Genomic DNA, 26,245 nt, shown 5'->3' on the forward strand with positions numbered 1-26,245 from the left:
GCCATCCCAGGACTTGCAGAGCTGGTGTCCAGGCTCTGCTGACTCTTCTACCAGTCGATGAGCTGTCACTGTGGCACTACAGGAGAAATGAGAGATGGGTGAGGTGGCCGGAGGTGGGCTGCACCGAGTGTGTGTCTTCCTAACAACACTCTAACTGCATGAATGCATGTGGCCAGCAGAGGGGGCAAGGAAGTTCCCACCAGCCACTGTCCTGGACACCAGGGTCCTTTCTCCCTCCCTCAGCAGGGCCCCAGCTGGTCTTGAACTCAAATGTGTAGCTGAATGTCCTTGAACTCCTGATCCTGGGTTTACAGAGTGAAGGAACCGCATGTGGCCCATGGATGGCAGAAGAGAGCTTTGGAGCCCCTGGAACTGGAACTACAGATGGTTGTAAGCCATCATACCAGTCCTGGGAACTGAACTCAGGGCCTCTGGAAGAGCAGCCAGTGCTCTTAACTCCCAAACCACCTGTTTTCCAATTTATAGTTTTCTGCTTTGTTTTGTTTTGTTTTTTGAAACAGGGTTTCTCTGTATAGCCTTGGCTGTCCTGGAACTCACTCTGTAGACCAGGCTGGCCTTGAACTCACAAAGATCCACCTGCCTTTGTCTCCCGAGTGCTGAGATCAAAGGCATGCACTGCCGGCTTGATTTTTTTTTATAGTATTTTGACAAAATCATACTATATAATTCAGGCAGATTTAAAGTTTGCTCTATAGCATAGGTTGGCTTCAAACTCATAATTCTCCTCCCTCAGCTTCCTGAGTGCTGGATGACAGATGTGCACCACACCCCCAACAGATTAATGTCATTTTAAATCCCAAATGAGGACATCCTGAGAAACTACCAGAAGTCAGCCGGTGTTTGCTGTAGGGTACATCTGAGATGACTTGTCACCCACAAAGAAGACTGCAAAATAGATGGTGGGTGAGCCCTGGTGGCGGGTGATCCTGGAATTATCCTTGAGGGGCTGAAGTCCCTGCCTGCTAAGCTGTCATGGGGCCAGTCACATCAGTATGGCTAAGTGTCTCCAAAGCAGGGCCGGACCCCGGGGCACCTGCAGTGTGGAGTAGGGATCAAATGTGGCCACTGTGGCCCTACCATAGGGTGTCTGGGACACGATGTGGATGAAAATGGGAGGGCTCAGGCTGGAGTTGGCGACAGGGCTGCAATACAAGATAATACATTCCAGGCTCAAGAGACTGTGCGGAGTGGGGTCACCTCAGCTCTGACTCCAGGGGCAAAGGTCAGGAGGAGGCCTGACACAGGATCTGAGAGGGAGAAGGTGAAGCTCGAGCTGGCCCTGGTGCTCTCCAAGCCCAGGGCCTTTGCAGGAGCTGAATCCCCTTCCTGCCTGGGGCATCTGGGTAAGTTTGCCAAGGGGCCGGATGCGGGTCAGCAGGTGTGGGACCACTCCTTCCTCACCTCGGACATCCAGCTTGCACTCAGCTAGGGCCTCCCCCAGTTCATTGAAGGCACGGCAGGAATAGGTCCCTGCATCGAAGGGCGAAGGGCGGCGGATATTGAGCGTCAGGATGCCCTGGTAGTTGGTTATGAGGAATTTGGGGTCTTCATGGATTTCCATCTTGTTCTTCATCCACACCACCTTTGGCTAGGGAGGGGAGCCAGAGAGGAAGCTGATTTGGTGGGATGCCCTGGGCAGAAGCCATGCCACTACCTAGGTGGCTGGGTGGACTTGAACCAGTCCATTTACTTTCTGTCTCCCAGTTACTTCTGTACAAACAAGTACACGATGCCTAGTGTACAGAGGAAGTGGGCCCTCCCGTTCCCAAAGGAAAGGTTACGTCTTAGGGACCCAATCTGGCCTTCTACCTTTCCTTCTCACCAACAGGGTGCTGTTCCTGGGACGGACCAGACGACAGGGCTCCCATTCAGGGTCCTGGCACCGTCTGTCGCGTCTGGTAGCTCTGCCCTTCCTGCCTGTCCTACCCTTCCCTTGCCAGTCATCTCCTGGACAGGGATGAGTCTTTCGCGGTCTCGGAACTGCCTGTATTTCTCTCTCATGTTTATTACACCATTCAGTTTTATATCATCTGTGAGATTTTAGATCAATGTCATTTCTCCCCCAGTGGAAACAGAACTTCTTTGTCCCATTTGTGAAGCGCATATGAAGTCCAGGAAAATATCTGTGATTAATGATGCAATTCAGCAAATGGAATGAATGAATGAGCTGAGGAAAACGAGTTCATTGGCACATGGTCAGATGCGACGGTGGATGGATTTATGAATGAATGAGTGTACTCAGACTTGGTGGCGCACGCCTATAACCCTAGCACTCAGAAAGTAGAGGCAGAAGGATCTTGTGTTCAAGGCTATCCTAGACTTCATGAACCCTTATCTTAAAAAGGACAAATGATGAGGCCTGGAGAAATGGTTCAGCAGTTAAAAGTGCTTGCTGCTTTTCCAGAAGATCTGCCGGGCAGCTCACAACTGCCTGTAATTCCAGCTCCAGGGAGTCTAATGCCCCCTCTGGCCTATAGGAGTACTGCATACACAAGGTGCCCATACAGATACACATCAATTTTAAGATAGTTTTAAAGAGTGAGCCGGGTGTTGGTGTTACACGCCTTTGATCCCAGTGCTTGGGAGGCTGAGGCAGGCAGATCTCTGTGAGTTCGAGGCCAGCCTGGTCTATAGGGCTAGTTTCAGGACAGGCTCCAAAGCCACAGAGAAACCCTGTCTCAGGAAAAGAAAAAGAAAGAAAGAAAAAGAAAAGAAGGGAAGGAAGAAAGGAAGGAAGGAAGGAAAGAGTTATTTGTGACTGGGTGACAGGCTGGGGAGATGGCTCAGTGGTGAAGAGTACTGACTGCTCTTGTAGAGGCCCCGAGTTCAATTCCCAGCACTCACATGGTAGCTCACAACCATCTACAACAGGAGCTGATGCTCTCTTCTAGAATGCAGGTGTACATGCAGAGCACTCATACATGAAATATAAATAAAAAAAATAAATAGCCCAGTGACTGGGTGACTCAGGAAAACCCCAGGGATCTCTGCAGGCATAAATACCCCCATACACACACTGGCTTCCCAGGGAATGACCCTGTCCTCAGTCAGGAGACTTGGGCTTCAGGCATGAGGTATACCTGGCAGCCAAGAGACGGGGGGGGGGGGGGGCAAGAAGCTCAGAATTGTCTGGCACTCGGCCTCTGCCTGAAGATGCTGCAGCGTGCAGCTGCTGATGCAGTGTGTCTGGGACCCACGTGCTGCTAAAGGCCTCCCTGAGCCCCACCCTGGCACCTTTGGGTGGCCTCTGACAGCACAGTTGAGAGCTGCGGCATATCCCGCTACCACTACCCGGTCCGTCAGCGGCGTCAGGAACTTAGGGGCTGTTCGGAAATCATGCTCCCTGTATTCCAGCGGCTTTAGGGTGATCCCTGGGGAAGAAGAGACATTTATAAGGTGAGCCCCACCCCAACCCCAGCCAGGGGGCCAACAGCCAGGGGTTGCAGCTCAAAGCCAGGCAGCCGGGCCCTGTACCTGTCTTGAGGATTCGAGCTGTGTTCTTGGAGACACCAGGTGAGTCACTGAGGCCACAGATGTTCTCGCTGAAGATCCGGAAGTAGTACTCATTACCCACAATGAGATCGGACACTGTGCAGCTGGTGTGGCGATTGTGTTCGTAAACATTGAACCACTCCTGGGATGGGGACGAGAAGGGATGAGGGAAGGCAAACACGTGGAGGACACACATGGGTACAGACGCAGGAGGGCAGGGTAGAAGAAACAGCCCGCTCACTCTCAGCGGCCCAGGCTCCTAGCCTCAGCTTCCAGCTTTGAAACAGAAGGCTCAACTCCACTCTGCCAAGGCCACCAGCGCTTCCCCAGCCCCCAGGCTCCCCTGTCCCTCACCATGGTTTTTTTGTCAGCCTTCTGGACGAAGTAGCCGGTGACCTCACTGTTCCCATCATCCTTGGGTGGCTGCCACTCCACCAGTGCGTTCGTGCCCCACACCTCCTTCACCATCACGTTCTCTGCTGGCCCGGCCTTTTCTGGAAAGAGGGTTGGGGTTACACATCATTCAGAGGGTGTGGATGCCTGGCTCTGCCCCTTCCTTCCTCTCCTGACTTTTTTCTTTCTGGCTTTTTGACTCATTGTAGCCCAGGCTGGTCGTAAACCCCCTATATATCCCAGGGTTACATTGAACTTCTGATGAACGAGTGCTGAGATTTTAGGCATGCACCACCGCGCTCTGTTCATGCAGTGCTGGCGATGACCCCTAGGGTCTGGAGCGAGTCAGACAAGCACACGCCAGCTGAGTCCCGGCCCCTGGCCCACCTTTCACCCTTCCTGGTTCACACCTCCCTCCCTTCCCTCCGGCCATGTCCCTCCACCCCTCCAGTCCCAGCCTCTCCCCTACTTCCTCTCCTCCCACTCCTTACTGGCCTCCTCCACAGGTTCCAGACTCTGGTCTATCCGCCCCGCCACCCCCCCCCCCAGGCTCCAGCCTCGCACCCACAACCCGGATGCGGATGGTGGCAGTGTCCTTCATGTTCTCAATCTGCACACTCAGCTCATACTCTCCGGAGTCAGAGCGAGCCGCCTGGCGCACAAAGAACACAGTGTCGAAGTCGCTAGTTCGTATGTTCACTCGGGAGGTGTCCAAGGGAGCTCCACCCTTTGTCCACACCACCTGAGGCCGGGGCTTGCCCTGGGGGAGGGAATAATGTCACCTGAGTCGGCTCTACAGGCCTACATCACTGGGCCTGGGCCTGGTACCACCCCGGGCTTGTCCTTGACCCTAATCCAGGCTCTGGTCCTCACCCAACTCTGGCCATGACTGATCCCAACCCTGTCTCTGACCTCCACCCTGACCCCAGACCTAGCCCTGGCTCTGACTTTAGCACGAACAATGGTACTGGCCCCGAACCTGACCCTGTCCATATCACTGACCCCCAGTCCCACCCCCAACCCTTAGCCTGACCCCAACTCCAACTCTTTCCATAGCCCCAACCCCAGCCCTAACCCTTACGCTGACCCTGATCCCAGCTCTGACCCTGGTCCTGTTCATCATCCTAACCCCAACCCCACACTGATGCCAGCGTGAGTACCTGGAAGGGGATGAGAAGGTTGAGGGCTTCCCCCACTTGACGGATGTAGGTCCGCCGCAGGTGGCGGGGCAGGCGGATCTTGGGTTGCTCTGGGGATGTGGACAGAGGGGTTGGCAATGGGCTGGGAATCGCGGGAGGGGGTGACATCATCCGAGGGGCCCTCATTGAAGGGCACTGAGTAGAGAGAGCCTCAGGAGGGCTGAGTCAGGGACAGGGTGTCACTCACCCACGATCTCCCTAATGGTGACCGGCTGAAGGAGGGTGGCTGGTTCACTGCGCCCTGCAATGTTGACCCCAACAACCCGGAAGAGGATCCTGGCTCCAGTTGGGAGGTCCTTGACAGTGAAGCCACACCGTTCCACGGGTTCCTTGTTAGCAGGGACCCATTCCTCAGCTGCAGAGAGGAGTCGTGTGGGCCGGGGCCTCTGCACCTGTCTCCCTCACCGGCCCCCAGAAAAAAGCCCCCTCCCCCACTGCGAGGACCCCGTGAGCAGCAGCACTGGCCAGGTTCCTGAGGATGCTTGCAGGGCCACACCCATCACATCATGGAGACAGCACGCCTGCCTCAGCACTGTGACCCCCATTTTAAGGGCAAAGTGGGGCCCAGGTAGGTGAAGACGCTGTCTGAAGTCAAGCATGGTGCAAGACATTTCAGGGGAAGGAGGGTGCGCGTTGGCCGGCTGGAGAATGAAGAGGGGAATGTGGGAAGAGATGGGGGACGAAGCTGATAGGGACAACATTCTCACTTCCCTGTGTGATCTGACGTGGTGGTCACAGTTCCAGGTCAAGATGCAGGTTCTGAATCGTAGAGGCCAAAACCACACAGCAAAGGCAAGGGCAGGGTGGGGCGCTGCGGCTGCTTCACTACTGATATGGCTGGGCGGATAGTGTCGGCGTGGTGTCCTGACTGCCAGGTAATGGAGGCATGGAAGGAAGACATCCTGCAGCCAGGGCTGTGAACCCCAGCGCAGGCTGTGCGTGCGTGCGTGTGCGCGTGCTGCGTGCGTGTGTGTGTGTGCGCGCGCATGCGTATGTGTATGTGTGTATGTGTGTGCATGCACACACGTGTGTGTACGTGTGTATATGTATGTGCGCCTGTGTGTATGTGCACGCACACGCGTGTGTGTATGTGTGTATGTGTGTGCACGCGCGTGTATGTGTGTGTGCGTGTGTGTATGTGTGTATGTGTGTGCGCGCGCACGCGTGTGTGTATGTGTGCGCGCACGTGTGTGTATGTGTGTGCGCGCGCACGTGTGTGTATGTGTGTATGTGTGTGTGTGCGCACGTGTGTATGTGTGCGCGTGTGTGTATGTGCGCGCGCGTGTATGTGTGTGTGTATGTGTGGTGTGTGTGTGCGTGCATGCTCGTGCGTGCATACATGGGTAGGTAAACGAAGGTTTGAGTGTGAGTGCATGGCTTTAAGGAGCATGCGTGCAGTAGTGTCGGTGTGAGTGTGCATGCCAATGTGCTTCATGAACATATGTGTGTGTGGGCAAGTGCTTGACCGTGACTATGAGCGCGTTTGTGGGAAGGCATTCAGCAGAGATGGCGATGGGGACATGGGGCTGGCAGTCACACAGATGGTTGGAAAGGAAGAATATTAAAGCAGGAAAGAGGGGAGGAAGAAGAGTGAGGGGAGGCGGTGAAGGGAAGCACGAGAGGGAGGAACAGACAGATAAGGAGCCATGGCGGTATGGAGATGGACAGAGGAAGGGGCCACACACTGGCTGAGCGGCCCAGCCCATCGCAGGCTCTGTGCCAGCCCCTCCCTGCCCACGCCCTGGTCCCACGTAGAGCCAGTGCCACTTACAGCCCTCCAGGCAGTACTCCACCAGGTAGCCGTCGATGCCGCCAGCGCCAATCCTGTCTGGAGGCCTCCACTTGAGTGTGGTGGTGGTGTCTGTCACATCCTCCACTGTGAGGTGCTGCGGGGCACTTGTGGGGGCTGCAGGGATCCGGGGGAGGGGCAGACGCCGGTGAAGGACCAGAAGTCAGCAAGGGAGGGCGGGGGTCAGAGGCTAGTATTACTGTGATGGGCCAAAAGCCAGTGAGCAAGAAAGGGCAAGGAGGAAAGGAAAACAACAGCCGGCACAAAAAGCCAGTGTGGTGGCTTTAACCCTGGCACTGGGAGGCAGAAGCAGGAGGATCTCTGAGTTCAAGGCCAGCTTGGCCTACATATCAAGTTCCAGAGCAGCTAGGACTACACAGAGAGAATGTGTGTCAAAAAGACAGAAAAAAGAGAAGGGGGTGCTGGGCTGTAGCTCAGGCGTAAAACGCCTACCTAGAATCTGCCAGTGAGAGGCTGGCGGGTGTGGCTCAGCGTCTACAGTCCCTCAGTGAGGGACTGGAGTTCTGTGAGAGGTGCTAGGTTCCAGCTCTAGCAACACACACACACACCACACACACACACACACCACACACACACACATCACACACACACAGACACACACACACACTCACACCACACACACACCACACACACACACACACCACACACACACATATGCACACCACACACACACACACATGCACACCACACACACATACACAACACACACACTCACACACACATACACAACACACACTCACACACACATACACAACACACACACATACACACCACTCACACACACACACATACACAACACACACACATACACACCACTCACACACACACACATACACAACACACACACATATACAACACACACACACACAGACACATGCACACCACACACATGCACACTCGCTCACACTCGCTCACACTCACTCACACTCACTCACACACACACACACACACACACACACAGTTCCTCCCATCTCTGTGGGTCAAAGGCCAGGTATGGGACTGGAGATGGAAGTGGGGCAGAGTGGGTGGGAGGAGCAAGTGGGGAGGGGTAGTGGGGAGGGCAGTGGGGAGGGCAGTGGGGAGGGGGGTGGGGAGGGGGTAGTGGGGAGGGCAGTGGGGAGGGCAGTGGGGAGGGGGGGTGGGGAGGGCAGTGGGGAGGGCAGTGGGGAGGGGGGGTGGGGAGGGCAGTGGGGAGGGGTAGCGGGGAGGGCGGTGGGGAGGGGGTAGGGAGGGCAGTGGGGAGGGGGTAGTGGGGAGGGGGTGTGGGGGAGGGCAGTGGGGAGGGGGTGTGGGGAGGGCGGTGGGGGAGGGCGGTGGGGGAGGGGTGTGGGGAGGGCGGTGGGGGAGGGCAGTGGGGAGGGGGGTGGGGAGGGCGGTGGGGGAGGGGGGGTGGGGGAGGGCGGTGGGGAGGGCGGTGGGGAGGGGGGGGTGGGGGAGGGGGGGTGGGGAGGGCAGTGGGGAGGGGTGTGGGGAGGGCAGTGGGGAGGGCAGTGGGGAGGGCGGTGGGGAGGGCGGTGGGGAGGGGTGTGGGGAGGGCAGTGGGGAGGGCGGTGGGGAGGGGGTGGGGAGGGGGGTGGGGAGGGCAGTGGGGAGGGGTGTGGGGAGGGCAGTGGGGAGGGCAGTGGGGAGGGCAGTGGGGAGGGCAGTGGGGAGGGGGTGGGGAGGGCGGTGGGGAGGGGTAGTGGGGAGGGGGTAGGGAGGGGGTGGGGAGGGGTAACAGGGGAGGGTCATGGGGAGGGGTGGGCCATTGTACCAATGGGCATGAAGGGCTTGGTGTTCATGCTGGGCTGGGAGACACCGATGGCGTTGACAGCAAAGACCCGCATCTCGTAAAGGACACCCTCGATCATCTTTGTGGACTCGTAGGTTGTTTCCGTGAAGACTTCAAAGTTGAGCTTCATCCAGCGCTGAGAACCTTTCTTCTTCCGCTCCATCAAGTACCCTGTGCCTCCCCCAGCAGAGGGGTTTGGGGGTTGTGGTGAGATCTAGTGCCACATTAGGGCCAGAAAGGGTCACATAGGAAGGATTGTACAACCTATCAGATTGACCTCAGCTTTCCAGAGCCTTCTGGGGTTACCATTCATGGCCTGGGGAAGCCAAGGGTCACAGAAATCCCCAGGCTATAAAACCAAAATGAGTCTTATTCCGGTCGCTGGAAAACAACGAACCCTGGGGAAGGTAAATGGAGTCAAGGGAGGCCAGCCTGGTTTACAGAGTGGATTCTAGGTGAGACAGAGCCACACAGTAAGACCCCATCTCAAAAGGGGGTCAGGGTGTGGGGGCTGCAGGTATGGCTCCGTCGTTACTGCTTGAGTACCAGCAAGACCTGAGTTTGGATCCACAGCACCCACATAAAAGCTAGGTGTAGCGGTGTGTGCTTGGAATCTCAGCGCTGGAGACAGAAGGTTCCCTGAGCTCACTGGCCAGTCAGCCTAGTGTAATAAGAGCTCTAGGTTCAGTGAGAGACCCTGCCTCAAAAACTAAGGTGGAGGACACTCCTGGTGGACCTGGCTCCACGTGATGTCTACACACAAATCAAGACAGGAAATCATGGCGACCCAGGTCCCAGGAGAACTCAGTTCTTAGCGGACATTCACGAGGAAGCAATGGACCCAAAGGTTAGAAAACATGGGAGTCACAGGGACACCGGTATGCAGATGCTAACCAGTCACTGGCTGTCCTCCATCATACTTAGGTGGCTCCCAGACCAGAATGGCCCAGTCTTCTCCAACCGAGGTGACACGAACAGCCTCTGGAGGGTCGGGAACATCTGGGTGGGAGTGACGGACAGTAAGAGTATCAGGACACCCTTAGAGGCCTCAACAAGACACCCCGTGCATCACCCCCCCGCCCCTGCTAGGCCTCAACAAGACACCCCGTGCATCATCCCCCCCGCCCCTGCTAGGCCTCAACAAGACACCCCGTGCATCATCCCCCCCCCGCCCCTGCTAGGCCTCAACAAGACACCCCGTGCATCATCCCCCCCCCCGCCCCTGCTAGGCCTCAACAAGACACCCCGTGCATCACCCCCCCCCGCCCCTGCTAGGCCTCAACAAGACACCCCGTGCATCACCCCCCCCGCCCCTGCTAGGCCTCAACAAGACACCCCGTGCATCATCCCCCCCCCCCCCGCCCCTGCTTACCCACAACCCGTAGGAAAATGGAGGCCACATCCTCGCCCACGGGGTTGGTGACTTTGATGGTGTACCGGCCCTCATCAGCCCGTTCTGCACTCTCAATCACAAAGCTGCTGCAGTCCGGCCGCTGCTCGATGTGTGTCCTGCCCTCTGTGGCGGTGAACACCTGGGTAGAGGCGCCCAGCAGCCAGGCTCGCATCAGCCCCCCAGACCAGGCAGGCACGCTACAGGACCTCTTCTCTATGGCCACGTGTGTGTGAGTCAGAGGACTCACCCTGACTTTCCTCCTCCATCCTTCCTACCCCCCCCACACACACACACTCACCTTCACTAAAGTCACAATGTGTCTGTAGGCATACAGACTGGCACTCCTTTTCCTTAATGTTTTTCTGAGACAGGGTCTCTTGTAATCAAGACTGACATTCGGCTTCCTATGTAGCCAAAGATGACCTTGAACTCCTGTCCCTCTTGCCTCTACCTCCCAAGAGCAGTGATGGTTGGTGTGTGATCTGTGCAGTGCTGGGGATAAAATCTGCTGGTACAGCCCTGCCTAGAGTTCCAACCACTCCACTTCTGTCTTAAGCCCCCTCTTCCTCTCTCTCTCTCTCTCTCTCTCTCTCTCTGGCTCTCTCTGTCTCTCTCTGTCTCTCTCTCTCTCTGGCTTTCTCTGTCTCTCTGTCTCTTTATGTGCACTGGTGTGAGGGTGTCAAATCCCCTGACTGGAGTTACAGACAGTTGTGAGCTGCCATGTGGGTGCTGGGAATTGAACCCAGGTCGTCTAGAGGAGCAGCCAATGTTCTTAACTGCTGAGCCATCTCTCCAGCCCTCTCCTCATATTCCTCATGCTCTTAAGACCACCTGGAAGTCATCGCTTCCTCCCGGAAGTGCTGTGGAAGTCATCGCTTCCTCCCGGAAGTGCTGTGGATGCCCTAGCTGAAAGTGGCTTCACATTCCTACAGCACCTGCTCTCTGACCTCCATATCTGTCTGGGCATCTCGGGAAGCAGCTGTGGCTTCTGTCACCTCCCCCAAAGGACTGCATCTGATGAGGGTAGCACCTTTAGTGGTTAGCTGGGTGTGGGGCAAAGAGTGTAAACATGGAGCTGTGCTGTCCATGTTCCAGAAGAGAGGACCTCAGTGCTGCTACTGCTGACACAAATGTTACCCAAAGACCCATGTCCTGAGGGCTTGTCCCAGCTCATCACATTATGGGTGGGGTGGAGCCTTTAGGTGATGGGTCCTAAAGCACTGGGAGACAGAGGCAGAGGGATCTCCGAGTTCAAGGCAAGCCTGGTCTGTAGTGAGATATTTACTTTGTCCACACCTGTGGCACTGACCACGCCCATTGTGGGTGGGGACAAGGGCAGATGTTATCTGGGGGAACTAAGTCTGAGGAAGCGGCCCAAGGGAGCTTTTTTGCTTGCAGCATGGGCACAGGAGAGCATCCAGAGGCATCCTTGGGACCAGGAACCTGCTGGTGTTCATCTGTCCATGTTGTAAGTTATTTCTCCCTGAATAAACATCTATTCGGCCTATTTGTTTCTCCTGATCCTCATTAAACCTCATACTGGTCTACTGAGCAAGATCCAGAACAGCCAGGGCCACACAGAGAAACCCTATCTCAAAATAAATAAATAAATATTAAATAAAAACTGAGGGAGCCTATCAAGAGGACAGCCAGGCACTGGTAATCGGGGAGTGCCATTGAAGAAGATATTAGGGCCTGGCTCCTCCCTCTCGGTGTGTCCCAGCCATTGTGAAGTGAGCATCTTGCCACCACACTGTTTTGCAGGGCCACATATCCAAGGCAGGGAAACACTGGCCAGGGGGTGAAACCAAGAACCAATGTGTGCATGTGCGTGTGTGTGCATGTGCGTGTTCGTGCGCATGCGCGTGCATGTGTGTGTAGATATATAAATCTAGCTCGTATTGGTTACATGAATTGAAAGCTAACACAAGACAGGTGAAAATCTGACTTCCCTGGGGCCAGGATAGAAAAGTCAAAGCGGCTTTTTGATGAAAGGGTGAATAGATGATGTAGATGGCTGGGTGGGTGGATATGTTTGGGAGTGTGCATGGATACAGGAATAGGTAAGTAGATGTGTGGATGGCATAGATGGATGAGCGAATGGGTGGTGGGTGGATGACTGGATCGATTGCAGAGGAATGAATGAGTTATGGGTGACATGGGACAGTGGGTGGTGGATGAATGGGTGGTGGGTGGATGGGTTGGAAGCAATACGCGGACTGCAGATGATGGGTGGGTAGTGGGTAGTGGGATGGGTAGATATGTAGCGGGATGGGTATGAGAATGAATCCATTGATGGACAATGCGGCGATGGATGAGTGGCTATGTGAATGAGTGGGTGGATGTGTGGATGGATAGATGAATGGAGGGATGGATAAATGGGTGCTTGAGTAGACTGACAGGTAGATAAGTGATGGAAGAGTAACTGAAGAGATGGATAAACTGGTCAACCTGACTAACTAGCTGTTGGAGGAAAAGATCAATGGATGGGGTAGGTTGGGTCCATGCCTTGTGTGGACCAATACAATCTGCAGTCTTCAGAACTGCTCCACACAGAAGAAAGACGGAAGCCCAGAGAGGGAAAGCTCTTTAGCAGAGCCAGAGCAAGAGGGACCAGAGCAGAAACCTACCTCATCTCCCTTTAGCCAGATGGCAATGGGAGGCGGCTCCCCCGAGATAGCCACATCCAGCCTCAGCTTGTTTCCAGCCACCACAACAATTGAGTTATCGGAGGTCTTCCCTGAGCAGTCCAGGTGGATCTTTGGGGGCTCTAGAGCCACAGAAGAAGCACTGGGGACCTGGCTTCCCAATACCATCACAGGGTCCCCAGAGAAGCCAAGCTCAAGTCCAGACCCAGGGGTCCAGACCCAGCCTCCTCCCTCAGACCCAGAGTTCAGACCCCAGCCTCTTCCCTCAGACCCAGGGGTCCAGACCCAGCCTCCTCCCTCAGACCCAGGGGTCCAGACCCAGCCTCCTCCCTCAGACCCAGGGGTCCAGACCCAGCCTCCTCCCTCAGATCCAGGGGTCCAGACCCAGCCTCCTCCCTCAGACCCGGGGGTCCAGACCCAGCCTCCTCCCTCAGACCCGGGGGTCCAGACCCCAGCCTCTTCCCTCAGACCCAGGGGTCCAGACCCAGCCTCTTCCCTCAGACCCAGAGTTACAGACCCCAGCCTCCTCCCTCAGACCCAGGGGTCCAGACCAATCCTCCTCCCTCAGACCCAGAATTACAGACCCCAGCCTCTTCCCTCAGACCCAGGGATCCAGACCCAGCCTCTTCCCTCAGACCCAGAGTTACAGACCCCAGCCTCTTCCCTCAGACCCAGAGTTACAGGACCCAGCCTCCTCCCTCAGACCCAGAATTACAGACCCCAGCCTCCTCCCTCAGACATGAGTCATACTGGGGCCACCTGGCCCTTACCTTGCTTGGGTACATACTCCACTTTGATTTCTGGAAGGACAAGGCATCGGGATGGTTAGAGCTAAATTCTCATGTCCCTCCCTCATCTTTCCATCATAATTCCTAGGCAAAGGGAAGCATCTGGAAGGAAACCTGAGTCTGGGGTCCTAGGGGAGGGGAAGATGCCCAAGCCATTTCTACTCCACGTGGATACGTATCAGCATGCACCATGCCCCCACCCCCTGAACATCTCACTGACTCTATCCATGGGCTCCACAGACACTTGCTATAGTCTCCATTGTGCAAGTAGGGATCTTAATTCTGCAAGAAAATTCTGGGATCCCGGAGGTCTGGGAGGGTGGTTTCTCCATCCCTAGCAGAAAAGGAAGGCTGCCTTTACCCAGGAAGTTGAGCTTGGCTGAAAGGGACAGGGCATAGCCATCAGGCACGAATGTATAATCTCCCTCATCCTCGGGGCGGACATCATCAATCACCAGCTTGTGGAATCTAAAAGGCAGAAAGGAGGTGGGCGGGGTCAGGCCAGAACACCGCATATGCTTCCGTAGACGCCCAGGGACCACCTCGCATGCTGTTCCTCGGGCACCATCTACATTTTTTCCTTAAGGCTTATTTGTCTTATATGTCTGTGCGTGCAGTGCCTAAGAGGACACAGAGCCCCTAGAACTGGAGTTACAGATGGTTGTGAGCCATCTTGTGGGTGCTGGGAATTGAACCTGAATCCTCTGCCAGAGCAGCCAGTGATCTTAATAGTTGTGCCTTCTCTCCAGCCCTTCTCCACCGAGATAGGGCCAGGACTGAACCTGGGTCTCATCCATTAGGCTAGGCTGGGTAGCCAGCCAACTCCAGGGATCCTCGCGCCTCTGCCTCCCTCGTGCTGGAGTTATGGGCACACATCACCGTGCCCAGCTTTTTATATGGGTGCTGGGGATTGAACTCAAGCCCTCGAGTTTGCACAGCCAGTATGTTGACTTGAGATTTTTGTAGCGTTCTAGCCTGAGCTTAAATCTCACTTCCTAGTTGTGTGGCTTTGGACAATCTATCAAGCCTCTCTGTACCTCTGTTTCTCCATCCATAAACAGAGGTAATCATGACACTGTCTCCCAGTTGTGGAACATCTAGGGTAGATCTGGCCCCCAGGAAGTTCCCTGTCAGCATCAAGACTGGCAACCCGCAGCCATAGGGACAAACAGCTCTCGTGAAGAAGCCAGGAGGGTGTGGCGCTGGGACAGTGGCGGCTCCCAGGCATTCAGCAGACAGCAGGCATTTATCTGAGGTGTCCACACACTGCCTGCTGAATTCTAACCTCTGGCTTTCGTGCGTGCGGTCCTCCTCGGCCCCTCCCTGCACTGAGCCAACCCGCAGGCTCAGTGAGTCTGCCGCCTGTGTCCCCGCCGCCGCGCACTCAGCCCGCGCACTCAGCCCGAGCCTCACCTGCCCACGTGGGAGATGGTGATCCTCTTGCTGGGCCGCACCTCCACCCCGTTCTTGTACCACTTGCCAGTCACCTTCTCATCAGACACTTCACACGTGAACACAGCCTGTTCCGAGGCCTTCACTGTCAGGTCTGCAATGTCCTGCAAGACCTCCAGTTGCTTCTCTGTGTAAGAAGGGAGAAGGGTGGGAACCCGACTGCTCCAATCAGGAGCATCCTAGTGAGCACCCCTGTGTGCTGAATGCTGTTCTGGGGACACGATACAATATAAACTACCTGTTGGACATGGAAGGTCACATTCGAGTGCGGGATAGCGAACATGGAAATTCCACGGATAGGAATGAAATTACCCGAGGAGGGCAGGGGAAGTGCTACAGTGAATGCTGACAGCCCCCCAGGAAGAGTGTATGCAACGGCCCTGTGGCGGGTTGCTCAGTGGTGGAGCCCCTGCCTAGAATCCCCCAGTGAGGGGCTGGGGCGTGGCTCAGTGGTAGAACCCCTGCCTAGAATCCCCCAGTGAGGGGCTGGGGCGTGGCTCAGTGGTAGAGCCCCTGCCTAGAATCCCCCAGTGAGGGGCTGGGGTGTGGCTCAGTGTTAGAACCCCTGCCTAGAATCCCCCAGTGAGGGGCTAGGGCGTGGCTCAGTGGTGGAGCCCCTGCCTAGAATCCCCCAGTGAGGGGCTGGGGCGTGGCTCAGTGGTAGAGCCCCTGCCTAGAGTCCCCCAGTGAGGGGCTGGGGTGTGGCTCAGTGGTGGAGCCCCTGCCTAGAATCCCCCAGTGAGGGGCTGGGGCGTGGCTCAGTGGTAGAATTCTTGGCTACCATGCCCTTATAAGATGTAATTGATTTTCCCAGTATTTTACAATATTTTACTCAGAAGGTGTTGACACAGAACCCTGGGTAAGGAGAGCTGTGTGTGTGTGTGTGTGTGTGTGTGTGTGTGTGTTCATGTTTACCATCTCTTCTCTCTCCTTCCTTTTTTTCTCTCCCCTGTACAACAGTATCATCTGAACTCATGTTGGCAGTCCATTCCCGTGAGTCAGTGTGGTACACACTTCCCTTCTTTATTGGAAACTCATTTTTTTCTAACCTTTAATGACATAGATTTTAGTTTTGTTCTGTTTTACCTTTCTTTTTTATAGAAATATACACTCACAGCACATAAAGTCCCATGGAACCTCCTCTGACCCACTTTCTGCCAGTGGCGGCATTGTAACGGTAAGCCGATATTCACACTGGGACACTCACAGGGTCCTGTCATGCCCACCAGAACACACCTCGTTCAGTGCCGTGCGGTGAGTGGGAGGGCACAATGCTGCCCCAGCGTGAGCACATGATCGAGAGTCTGGCCAGGTCTTTCCAACCCCCGAGAGAAAGCTGTACCTTCCACAATAAGCTCAGCCTCACATTGGCCACCGTTGGTTATGACCTGGTAGCGGCCTCCATCCTCCTGGGTCACATCAGAGTAGATGAGGATGTGCCGTTTCCCGTCCTTCTTGAATCGGTAGCGTGCCTTGTAGGAGTCCTCCCGTGTCATCTCCACACCGTCCCTCATCCTGAATGGAGGGAAGACAGGTCAGAGGCTAGATCATGACTAGTCAGGGATGGGCAGGCATGTGGATGGTTTAGATGGAGAATGAATGGGTGGAGAGGTAAGGGGTGGGTGGGTGAATAAATAATAGAAGGTCGGATTGATAATGATGGGTTGAAAGATGAGAGGCTGAGTAAATCAGTGGAAAGGAGGTTGGGTTAATGGGTGGATGGAGAAATGAATATATGAAGTTATGAATAGGAAATAGATTGACGCTAGATGGGCAGACGGACAGGCAATGGATGGATGGAAAGAGGGGGAAAGAATATAGGGGTGATGGATAGATAAATGGATGCATGATAAGATGGATGGATAGTGGTTGGGGAGGGATAGTGGGATGGATGTAGAATGATGGGCTGATAATGGTTGAGTGGATGGATAATGGGTGAATGGATTACAGAAGGGTGCGTGGATAATGCATGGAAAGAGGAATAATACAATGACGGTGGGTGGAAGACAGAAGGATCAGTGTGTAGAGGGATGATAGATGGGTGATGGATAATGGATGGGACAATGTGTACATGATGGATGAATATGTGATGGATGGATGAGAGGGTTATGAACAAGTGGATAACAGATACATGGATGGATCCAAGGACAAATAACTGGCTGTTAGATAAATTAATATTCAGTGCAACAGGAAGGATCGGACTGGAGAGATGGTCAGCAGTTAAGAGCACTGGCTGTTCTTCCAAAGATCCTGAGTTCAATTCCCAGCACCCACATGGTGGCTCACAACCATCTGTAATGAGATCTGGGGCCCTCTTCTGGCCTGCGGGCATACATGCAGGCAGAACACTGTATACATAATAAATTAAAAAAACAAAACAAACAAAAAAACAGGAGGGATCAGGAAAAGATCCTGAAGATAATGGGGCAAATAGAAGTCAGTTCTAGAATAATGAGGTCGTGAGTAAGAGCTGGAGACCAGGGCTGAGGTGAAGAAGCTAAACTCACCACATGACCTGTGCACCCTCTTCAGACACCTCTACTGACATTTCCACTCGGTCACCCACAAACACCTGCTGGTCTTCCAGTGGGGTGACAATCAGGACCGGAGGCTCTACGTGGTGAGAGAGAACGCCGGCCCGCAGTGTCAGGGCCCTCTTGGCTCCCTCCCTCCCTCCTGCCCCAGGCTCAGGGTGGAGCCAGCCCCACCTTTGACAAAGAGCTCCGTGAAGCACTTCTCATCTTTTACTGCTACCTCATAGGCAGCGTCGTCCGCCAGCGTGCACTTGTTGATGGTGAGGATTCGTTTCTTCCCCACGTTCTCAAACACATACCTGGGGTGAGAGAGTCCATTATAGAAGACGCAGCCAAAAGGGACGGTTGACACCTGGGCTTAATTCTGGACATTCACTCCGACCACCCTCTGTGCGGCAACTGCCCTTCGCCTACTTGCTGCTTGGCTTGATCTCCTGGCCGTTCTTGAACCACTTGAGAGGAAGGTCTGGGTCACTGATCTCTACCACCAGCTTGATCTTGTTGCCCCTGTCTACTTGGTAGGCTGGGTCCAACTTCTTAGTGAAGGCTAGGGATAGAGAGAGGACCACAGGGTAGAGGGAGGACAAAGGGTTACGGAGAAGGGTAAGAGAGGAGAGTTCTTTGTTGCCCTAATCATCTCTAGAGGAGCCAAGTCTTCCTCCCAGACCTCAGTCTCTCCAAGGTCAAGTGTGGAGGCCTCCTGTGGTCCTTAGAGACCTTTAAAAGTAAGGTCCACCACCTGTTAGATTAGGGCCTCCAAAAACTGGATCCACCAGGGTGCAGAGTGTTGGAGAACTTCAGGATAATCCCATCTCCCTTGGTCAGTGCTGACCTGCACTCTTCTTGACCTCCACCTTGGCCTTCTTGAGCCTCTTCAGCATGCCACGGAGGTCAGTGATACCATACTGGAAGGCGATCTTCTCATACTCGCTCTTCTTGGCTCCTTTCAGGAGCTCCCAAATTTCCGGGGGAATGCCCAGATCATCATCATCTTTCTTCTTCTTCTTCTCCTCCTCAACTACTTCCCTGGGGGAGCAGGGACACCAGAAGTGAGGAGGTTAAGGTGCCCCTCCACCCCCATAGTGTGCTTTTCTGTATGACTCATCGGGTGCCTTCCCTCCTTTTATCATCTACACCTATCTGTTCATCCAGCCATCCAGCCAGGTATTTACCCACTCATCTATCTCTACATCTATCCACCCACCCACCCACTAATTTATTCTCCTACCCATCCCTCTACTCCACACATCCACCCTTCTCTCCACTTATCATCCATCCATCTCTTCTTCTACCTTCCCTTCTCTCCATAAATCCAGCCCTCCGTTTATTTCTCCACTACCCACACATCTAACAATTATCCACTCATCCATCTATCAAATTGTCCATGTGTCCTACACATCCGTCTGAACACTTGCTCATTCATCCATCCTGCCACTCCCACCTCCCTTGATCGTCTGTCCACTCATCTAACTATATAAACACCCACTCATTTATCATCCAATCATCCCCCGCCTCTCCCCACTCATCCTTCTTCCATCCACCCAGTCCCCAGTCATCCCTCTGTTCACCCGTCTTCATCTATCCACCCACCCACCCATTCATTTAACCAGGTAAACAGCCACCCTTAGTCCACTCTCTATCCCTTGCCCCTCACCCACCCATCCATCCATTCCACATCAATTTAATCGATTCATCCATCCAAGTAGTCATCTAAACATTAATCCCCTGACCTTCCTACCCATCTGCCCACACACTGATCCAGCCATCCATTCATGCATTCCCTCACCTTCCTACCCATTCACTTACCTGAAAATATTTACCAATCACCTTCCTTTCTAGGTTTTTCCACCCATGGTCTCCACAGAAATTTCCAACATCCACATCAGAAACCATCTCCTTCCTGTTCTAAACACTGTTGTGGCTCCCCACAGCCTTCACGAGAGAGCCCCATCCTGGCAATCATCAGCCTACCCGCCTTTCCACCACCACCACCCAGCCATCCAAACTAGATTCATGCTCTGCCCTTAGCACCCCAGGCTCTTCTGCCTCGCAGGGCTCTTTGATGCTTCTGGCCTCTTATGTTCCTGCCTTTGGGTCCCTTTCCATCCTGCAGACCCTAGTGCCAATGCTTTCTGCTGTGAGGAAGCTATGGTCATCCAGGGCAGTGACCTGCTCTTGCCTTAAGGTCTTAGGTCCTTACAGACACTTCCTCCAACCACACCAAACTCCGTCATGTGTGTCTTTGCATATATCATGTCTTCCCAAGTCACTGAAGGAGCCAGGCCAGGATCAAGTGGGGCTTCTCTATGCCTCCATCTCAACCCAACACCTAGTGAACAGATGAGTAGCACCTGAAGGAAGGCATGCAAGGATCTTCAGGAAGGAAGAAGGAAGGGGCAGAGTAGATGCAAAAGGTGAACTTGGGACGTGAATATTGCACTTATATCGAGAGAAGTGTGAGAGGGCAGACAAACAGAAGAGTGGGTAGAGAAGAGCGGGGTACATGCATGCGTGGCTAGGAGGTCAGAAATGGTTGGGTCATAGGTAGACGCAAGATGGCCAAGCCCGGGGCTGGTTGGCAGAAGACCCACAGAGGATGGATCAGTGCGCGGAGCTGTGAGTGGGAGCCACGAAGGGTGGACACATGAGAGGAAACGAGTGTAACAACAGTACATTGTCACAGTCTGTCCACTCTGCTGTATATGTGTGCACGTGTACACATGTGTGCTTCTGCTGGTGTAGCCAGAAGTTTCTATCAAGTCTTTTCTCAACCATTTTTCTACCTCATTTCTTAAAGTGTTTTTTTAACTCTTCTGTGTGTGAGTGTGTGTGTGTGTGTGTGTGGTGTGTGTGTGTGTCTGTATGTGTATGTAGTGTGTATATGTGTGTGTATGTGTGTGTGGTGTGTGTATGAGTGTATGTATGAGTCTGTGTGAGTGTGTGTGTGTGTGTGTGTGTATGAGTGTGTGTGGTGTGTGTGTGTCTGTATGTGTGTATGTGTGTGTATGAGTGTGTGTGGTGTGTGTGTGCCTGTATGTGTATGTAGTGTGTGTATGTGTGTGTGATTGTGTGTGTGGTGTGTATGAGTGTGTGTATGACTCTGTGTGTGTGTGTGGTGTGTGTGTGTGTGTCTATATGTGTGAGTATGTGTGTGTGTGTGGTGTGTATGAGTCTGTGTGTATGAGTGTGTATGTATGTGCACGCCCACTCACACACCATAGCAGAGAACGATATTCAGGGGTCAGTTCTCTTCCCTAGCGTGTGGTTTCCAAGGACTGAATGCAGGACATTAGGCTTGGTGACAGGCACCCTTACCCACTGAGCCATCTCCCTAGCCCACCTTATTTTCTGAGACATGGTTGATCTCTTACTGAACCTGGAGCTCACCGATTTGTCTAGGCTGGCTGGACAGCAAACTCCAGGAGTCTATTCCCATTTCACCCCCCTGCTGGAACTCCAGACACATGGCTCTATGCCTGGCTTTTACATGGGTCCTGGGGATTTGAACTCAGGACCTCACATTTGCACAGCAAACACTTTACTGACTGAGTCATTTTCACAGCCCAGTCCAATCCTAAATTTAACAGAAAGCTCTAAGGGGCTGGGTGTGTCAGGGGTGGATGTCTGGATAAGATGTTGGGTGTTATTGGGGGAGAGGTGGCAAGTACAGCTCCAGAGAACCCAGATTCAGTTCCCAGTGCTCAATCAGGGAACTCACAAATCACCTGTAGCTCCAGCTCTAGGGCATCCAACGCACTCTGCTGGCTTCCATAGGTACTGCACTCATGCACAAAACCAGGCGTAATAAAAATTAAGTACCAGGAGAGTGGGGTGGGGCCTGGAGAGAAGTGGACCCCTGGATCTTGCTCTAGCTATTGGATTCCAAGTTCAGTGAGAAACCCATCTCAAAAGGCAAAGTGAAAGGCCAGGCATGGTGCCTCGCACCTTTACTCCCAGCAACTGAACGTCCAAGGCAGGCAGAGATCTATGAATCTGAGGTCAGACCGGTCTACATAGCAAGCTCCAAGCAAGACCAGCCAGAGATATATATCGAGACTTTGTCTCAAAACACAATAAAGAAAACGGACAGACAAACAGTGGAGAGTGATAGAAGACACCAAAAATCAAAACCTCTGCACTCATATACCACACAGACAAGGAAAGAAAAATAAAGAAAGAAAGGGAGGAAGGGAGGGAGAGAGGAAGGAATGGAGGGAGGGAGGGAGGGAAGGAGAGAGGAAGGGAGGGAGAGAGGAAGGAATGGAGGGAGGGAGGGAGGGAAGAAGAGAGGAAGGGAGGGAGAGAGGGAGGGAGGGAGGGAGGGAGAAAGGGAGGGAGGAAAAGAGGGAGGGAGGGAGGGAGAGAGGGAGGAGGGAGAGAGAGAGAGGGAGGGAGAGAGGGAGGGAGAGAGGGAGGGAAGGAGAAAGGGAGGGAGGGAGGGAGAGAGGGAGGGAGGGAGAGTGGGAGGGAGAAAGGGAGGGAGGGAGGGAGGGAGGGAGGGAAGGAAAGAGGGAAGGAAGGTGGGCAGAAAAGGAGAAAATCCAGTCAAGTTGATAAGAAACGAGAAATTGGCGTTTTGTCCATCATCCCTCTCCTAAGACCCCAACTGTCCCCTCTCTGCCAGCTAGGCGAGCTCACCTCTTCTTCAACAAGCCACTGAAGTCCAGCTCACCGGCATCTTCTGACTTTCCGTCACCACTGTGATCATTAAACGGGGGTGTGAACCCCACTAAGATCCATCCCAGGGCCCCCAGTCCTTGTCCTTCATCTCCATCTCCCAAGGAAAAGCCTCCCTTGATTCTTGGTGCCAACAGGCTCCTCCTCCCGGGACCCAGAGGCACTCACGATCTTTTGAAGCTCTCAAGGCTCTGACCAGATGAATCCTGTCGGGGTGCTGGGGACAGGTGATGGGGAAGGAAGGTAAAGACCAGGGTATCCTGTCCAGACATTCACAATCCGCGACCTCTTTGGGTACCATCCTCTAGGTCAATGCTCCCCCTTTGGGGTACCACTCCTGCAGTGGCCATGCCCCACCCTCCGGGCCAGCTGGTCCTTACTCCCCAGGGCAATCGCATTCCTCCAGCCCCTCACTAGCAAACCTTACACACTGAAGCTGCAGAACCCCAGAGACTGTAGGACCCCTGCTTGCTCCTAAACCTGCCTGTTCTATGCACCTCAACCCATACACCCAGATTCTATGTGGTAGGAGGCCGTAGCTACCCAAGCCTTCAGATCATTTACACAAATCTGGAAGCCTCCTAAGCCTTTGCATGCATACCCCAAGTTACTAAACACTTCCACCCCCAAACCTACATCTCCTACACAAAGCCTCGAGACCTTCTCTCCCTGCCCCCCCCACATTACTAGATCTATACCCTCGCCTCCAAGAGACTGTGACCGCCCCAGCTCCACACCCAGCTCAGTCTAGAAGCCCCCCCCCACGCCGCCAGAGTTCACGGCCCCACCTCCCACGCCTGCCAGCGCACCCTCCACATCCACGTTGAACGGGCAGCTGTCGCAGACATCCTTGGCTTTGACCTCTAGACGGTAATCCCCGCGGTCCCCTAAGACCACCTTCCCAATGTGGAGTTCCACGGTGTACACCTGGGGGCCAGGGGCATGGCGCTCGTGACTCAGTTTCCAAGTCTCCACCCGGCCGGCCCTAGAGCAGCGTTCTCGGCCTGGGACAGCTCACCCTCCAACTTACAGGATCTTGGCTCCCTAAGTCCTCTATTGAGGTGAGGGACACATAGCTATGCCCGGCCCACCGCTCCAGCCCGCATAGTTAGTCCACCCTATAGACCTCAGCCACCACCCGAGGCGCTGGCGCCCTCAAGGGCCAGCCCCGCCTCTGGTCCCGCTGGGGTCTCACGTTGCTGGCAGAGTCATGGGATTCGTTGAAGGTGAATCGGGCTCCGCTCTTGCTGCTGAGCTCCTGCCATTTCCCCTTGAACCACTTGATGGTGGGTTTGCCCGGGAGCTCCTTCCCGTTCACCTTGGCCAAAATCACCGTGTCCTTCCCTGGCAGAGGGAGGCAGTGAGGAACCCAGCTCTCTAGGGAGGATCCTGAGCTCAAGACCGAGCCCTCCTCCCTCAGACCCAGGGGTCCAGGCCTAGCCCTCCTCCCTCCCCTCCGATCCGGAGCCCTCCTTCAGATCCAGGGGTGCAGACTGAACCCTCCTCCCTCAGACGTGGGTTCTCCAGTGCTCACCAGTCTCCACCGACACAGAGTCCGGCTTTTTCAGGAAAACGCCTGTGGGCTCCTCTGCAGTTGGGGATTGGTCCTCAGGAGGGGCCTCTGCTCACGAGAAAGGAGTGGGGAGTGAGCAGTGGCCTAGGGGAAGCAGGGGACCTCTTGGGGAAGGGCGCTGGAGTTGGTAAGAATCCCTCTGCTCAGAAGACAGGGACTGTAGGTGTGGCTTGGACTTTTATCCAGAGGGCATAAGCTTTGCTAGGCTCTCTCAGCCCCTTGGGCCTCAGTTTCCCCATCTGTGGACCAGTAGCTTATGGCCAGTGTGTTCTTGAATGGACTTTCCGGTAAAGGACATATAAATATGGACACAGCCTTTGGGAACTGGGCAAGAATTACTTGAGACATCACTTAGGGTGAGGGGCCAGCCCAGGCAAGGTGCTGGGGAGCCAGGAAGGTCTGTGGTTCTGATTCCATGTGGGGACAGCAACAGGAAAGGGATCAGGGAAGGCTACAGCAGAGGGTCGGGGGAGACAGGGGGAGACAGGCGGCAGAGTCCCCGAGGTACCCCACCTTTGGGGGGCTCTTCAGGAGCCTGCTTAGCAGCTTCCTTTGGTGCATCCTTGCCTTTGGGGGCCTTTTTGGCTGCTGTAACACAGGAGATGTTGAGACCAGCATAAGAAGATGCTCTGTTCTCCCAGAATCCAGAATCCAGACCTGTCCTTCTTCCTCAGAACCAGGGGTCAGGCTTCAAACCTTCTCTTCCAGGCCCGGGATGAAGACCACCCTCCTCCCTCAGATGGAGGCAGTTCAGATGGTGGGGTACAGACCCCCCCATTCCAGGCATAAGTTGATCGTAACCCTGAGTGTGGCATCAGGTTCCCCCTCCCCTTGTAGCCATGCCCCAGACTCTGGCTGCCAGCCTGACCTTTCAGGTTTGGGGTATAATTAGCCCTTCCCCGGGGATGGAAACCAGACACTAGTGCTGACCACAGCAGCCTCCCATGTGGGGCAGGTCACTGACCCATGGGTCAGCTTGTGCGAGGGAGCTGATGTCCACCTCAGCCTGGCTGGGCTGACCCCAGGGGAGGGTGATACCAGGCTTTGTGTAGCCCACTTCTACAAAAAGAGAAACCCCCAGGCAACATGCAGAGTGCACATACCCCCCCCCCCCGCCCCAAGGAGTACATCTAATTGCACATAGAAAGCCAGTGCTTGCCAAGCAGAAGGAGGGTCTGGATTCCATCTCCATCATACCAGAAAAAGAAGGCTCCACCCATGGAAGAGAGACCCATAATTCCTGCACAGAAGCCCAACTTTCACACCAAGGGGATTCTCATTTTTACACAGAAAATTATCATTCCATGCGCATGGACTCCTACTGTGTCCATAGAAACGCCCCATGATCTAGGAAGCTCCCCAATCTTCACTCAGTGAAGGCTCGACTACCTCTAGGGTGTTCTCCCGCCTGGAGAGGACCCTACCCCTAAGCCGAGCCCCAGCAGGGTACAAGCAAGACTCCATGAGCCTCAAGAAAAGGAGCGCCCTAGTGTGAGAGCCCATGCCTGCCACCCAGTTCCTGCCAGCCGCCTGGGCTGCAGAGTGAGTTCGAGAGCAGCCTGGAGGGCTGGGGGAGATTGGAGGGGAGGAGAGAAAAGGAAAAGGATGAAAGTAAGGAGAGAGGGAGAGAAGGAGAGAGAAAACCAAACCCGATTTACAATTAGGCAGCTGAGATGTCTATCCAAGCTGGGTCTCCCAGTCCCAGAAGAGGGAGGGTGACTCCTGACCTACACAGACATTAGACCCCATCACCCTGCACCAGGAAAGAACCCATCTGTGCGAAGGGGTTCCTCTTCCCCACACTCTACCTAGATGTAGGAACAGGCAAAGGACCCCCTCCTCCCAGGGTAGAGACACCCCCTTGTCTGCAGCCCATCTCCCACCCCACCCCAGGAAGGTTTCTGGCCAGCCACCTGGTTTAGCCTCAGGCATGTCAGCGACCTCCTCCAACCGCAGTGGCTCTAGCCAGGCCCTGGCGGGGACAGGTGGGTCCCCAGGAGCAGGCCTTTATGGAGGCTCAAGACTCCCAGGAGGCAGCGCAGGGCCGCCCCACATTCCTCCAGCATGCTCTAAAGGGCGAGAAATAGCTAGTCGACAGAGAGGGGTGGCGGGAAGCCAGGGCCCCAGTGGGGATGGGCTGAGGGAGCCTGGACACCTGAGTCTGTGGAGATGCAAAGGTGGAGACTGCTTGACCCCAGAGGAGGGGGGTCGGGGCTCAAGGGTCGGAGGCCACAGCGGCCCAAATCCTTAGGTCCTGGAGAAATGGGGGTGGGGGAGGAGAAGGGAGCAGGGCACAAGGTGGGAGAGGGCGCTTGTGTCCCGGGGGCAAAGGAGGAGGAGAAAGGGAAGGAGGTGAAAGAGGAGGGGAGTCCTGGGTGCTGGGCAGGGAGGAGGAGGGGTGTGGGAAGGGGGCGACTAGGTCCTGGGAGGAGGATGAGAAGCAGGGCTGCGGGTCTCAGGTGCATAGGGCGCGGGAGGAGTGGCTTCCGGAAGC

The 26,245-nt window shown here is 54.8% G+C and overlaps 1 protein-coding gene across 1 annotated transcript; it reads right to left on the minus strand.

Annotated features, from left to right (window-relative positions):
* Mybpc2 (myosin binding protein C2) lies at positions 1-25,095 on the minus strand. Its single transcript, XM_051174224.1, has 28 exons — positions 25,074-25,095; positions 24,265-24,339; positions 23,713-23,799; positions 23,374-23,522; positions 22,988-23,105; positions 22,347-22,395; positions 22,140-22,199; positions 18,334-18,527; positions 17,916-18,048; positions 17,676-17,800; positions 17,475-17,580; positions 16,310-16,482; positions 14,929-15,094; positions 13,877-13,983; positions 13,498-13,527; positions 12,710-12,849; positions 10,059-10,218; positions 9,581-9,685; positions 8,669-8,857; positions 6,877-7,011; positions 5,293-5,460; positions 5,067-5,155; positions 4,471-4,666; positions 3,868-4,007; positions 3,496-3,655; positions 3,256-3,392; positions 1,423-1,609; positions 1-76 (listed from the first exon to the last, which is right to left on the minus strand). Exons 1-28 carry the CDS (start codon positions 25,093-25,095, stop codon positions 66-68), a joined length of 3,411 nt encoding a protein of 1,136 aa, XP_051030181.1. The 3' UTR covers positions 1-65.
* Between the last annotated feature and the right edge of the window lie 1,150 nt (positions 25,096-26,245).

This window comes from Phodopus roborovskii, unplaced genomic scaffold, assembly GCF_943737965.1.
Source record: "Phodopus roborovskii unplaced genomic scaffold, PHOROB, whole genome shotgun sequence".
NCBI classification, from domain to species: Eukaryota; Metazoa; Chordata; class Mammalia; order Rodentia; family Cricetidae; genus Phodopus; species Phodopus roborovskii.

What these genes read in the sequence shown, in the direction of transcription:
- Mybpc2 (XM_051174224.1), bottom strand. Translation starts at nt 25,095, where the DNA reads ATGGGGCGTTTCTATGGACACA. An exon ending in TCTGGCTAAAGGGAGATGAG is followed by an intron (nt 10,219 to 12,709) that starts GTAGGTTTCTGC and finishes GCCTCTACCCAG; the next exon opens with GTGTTCACCGCCACAGAGGG. An exon ending in CAAGCCCTTCATGCCCATTG is followed by an intron (nt 7,012 to 8,668) that starts GTACAATGGCCC and finishes GGATCCCTGCAG; the next exon opens with CCCCCACAAGTGCCCCGCAG.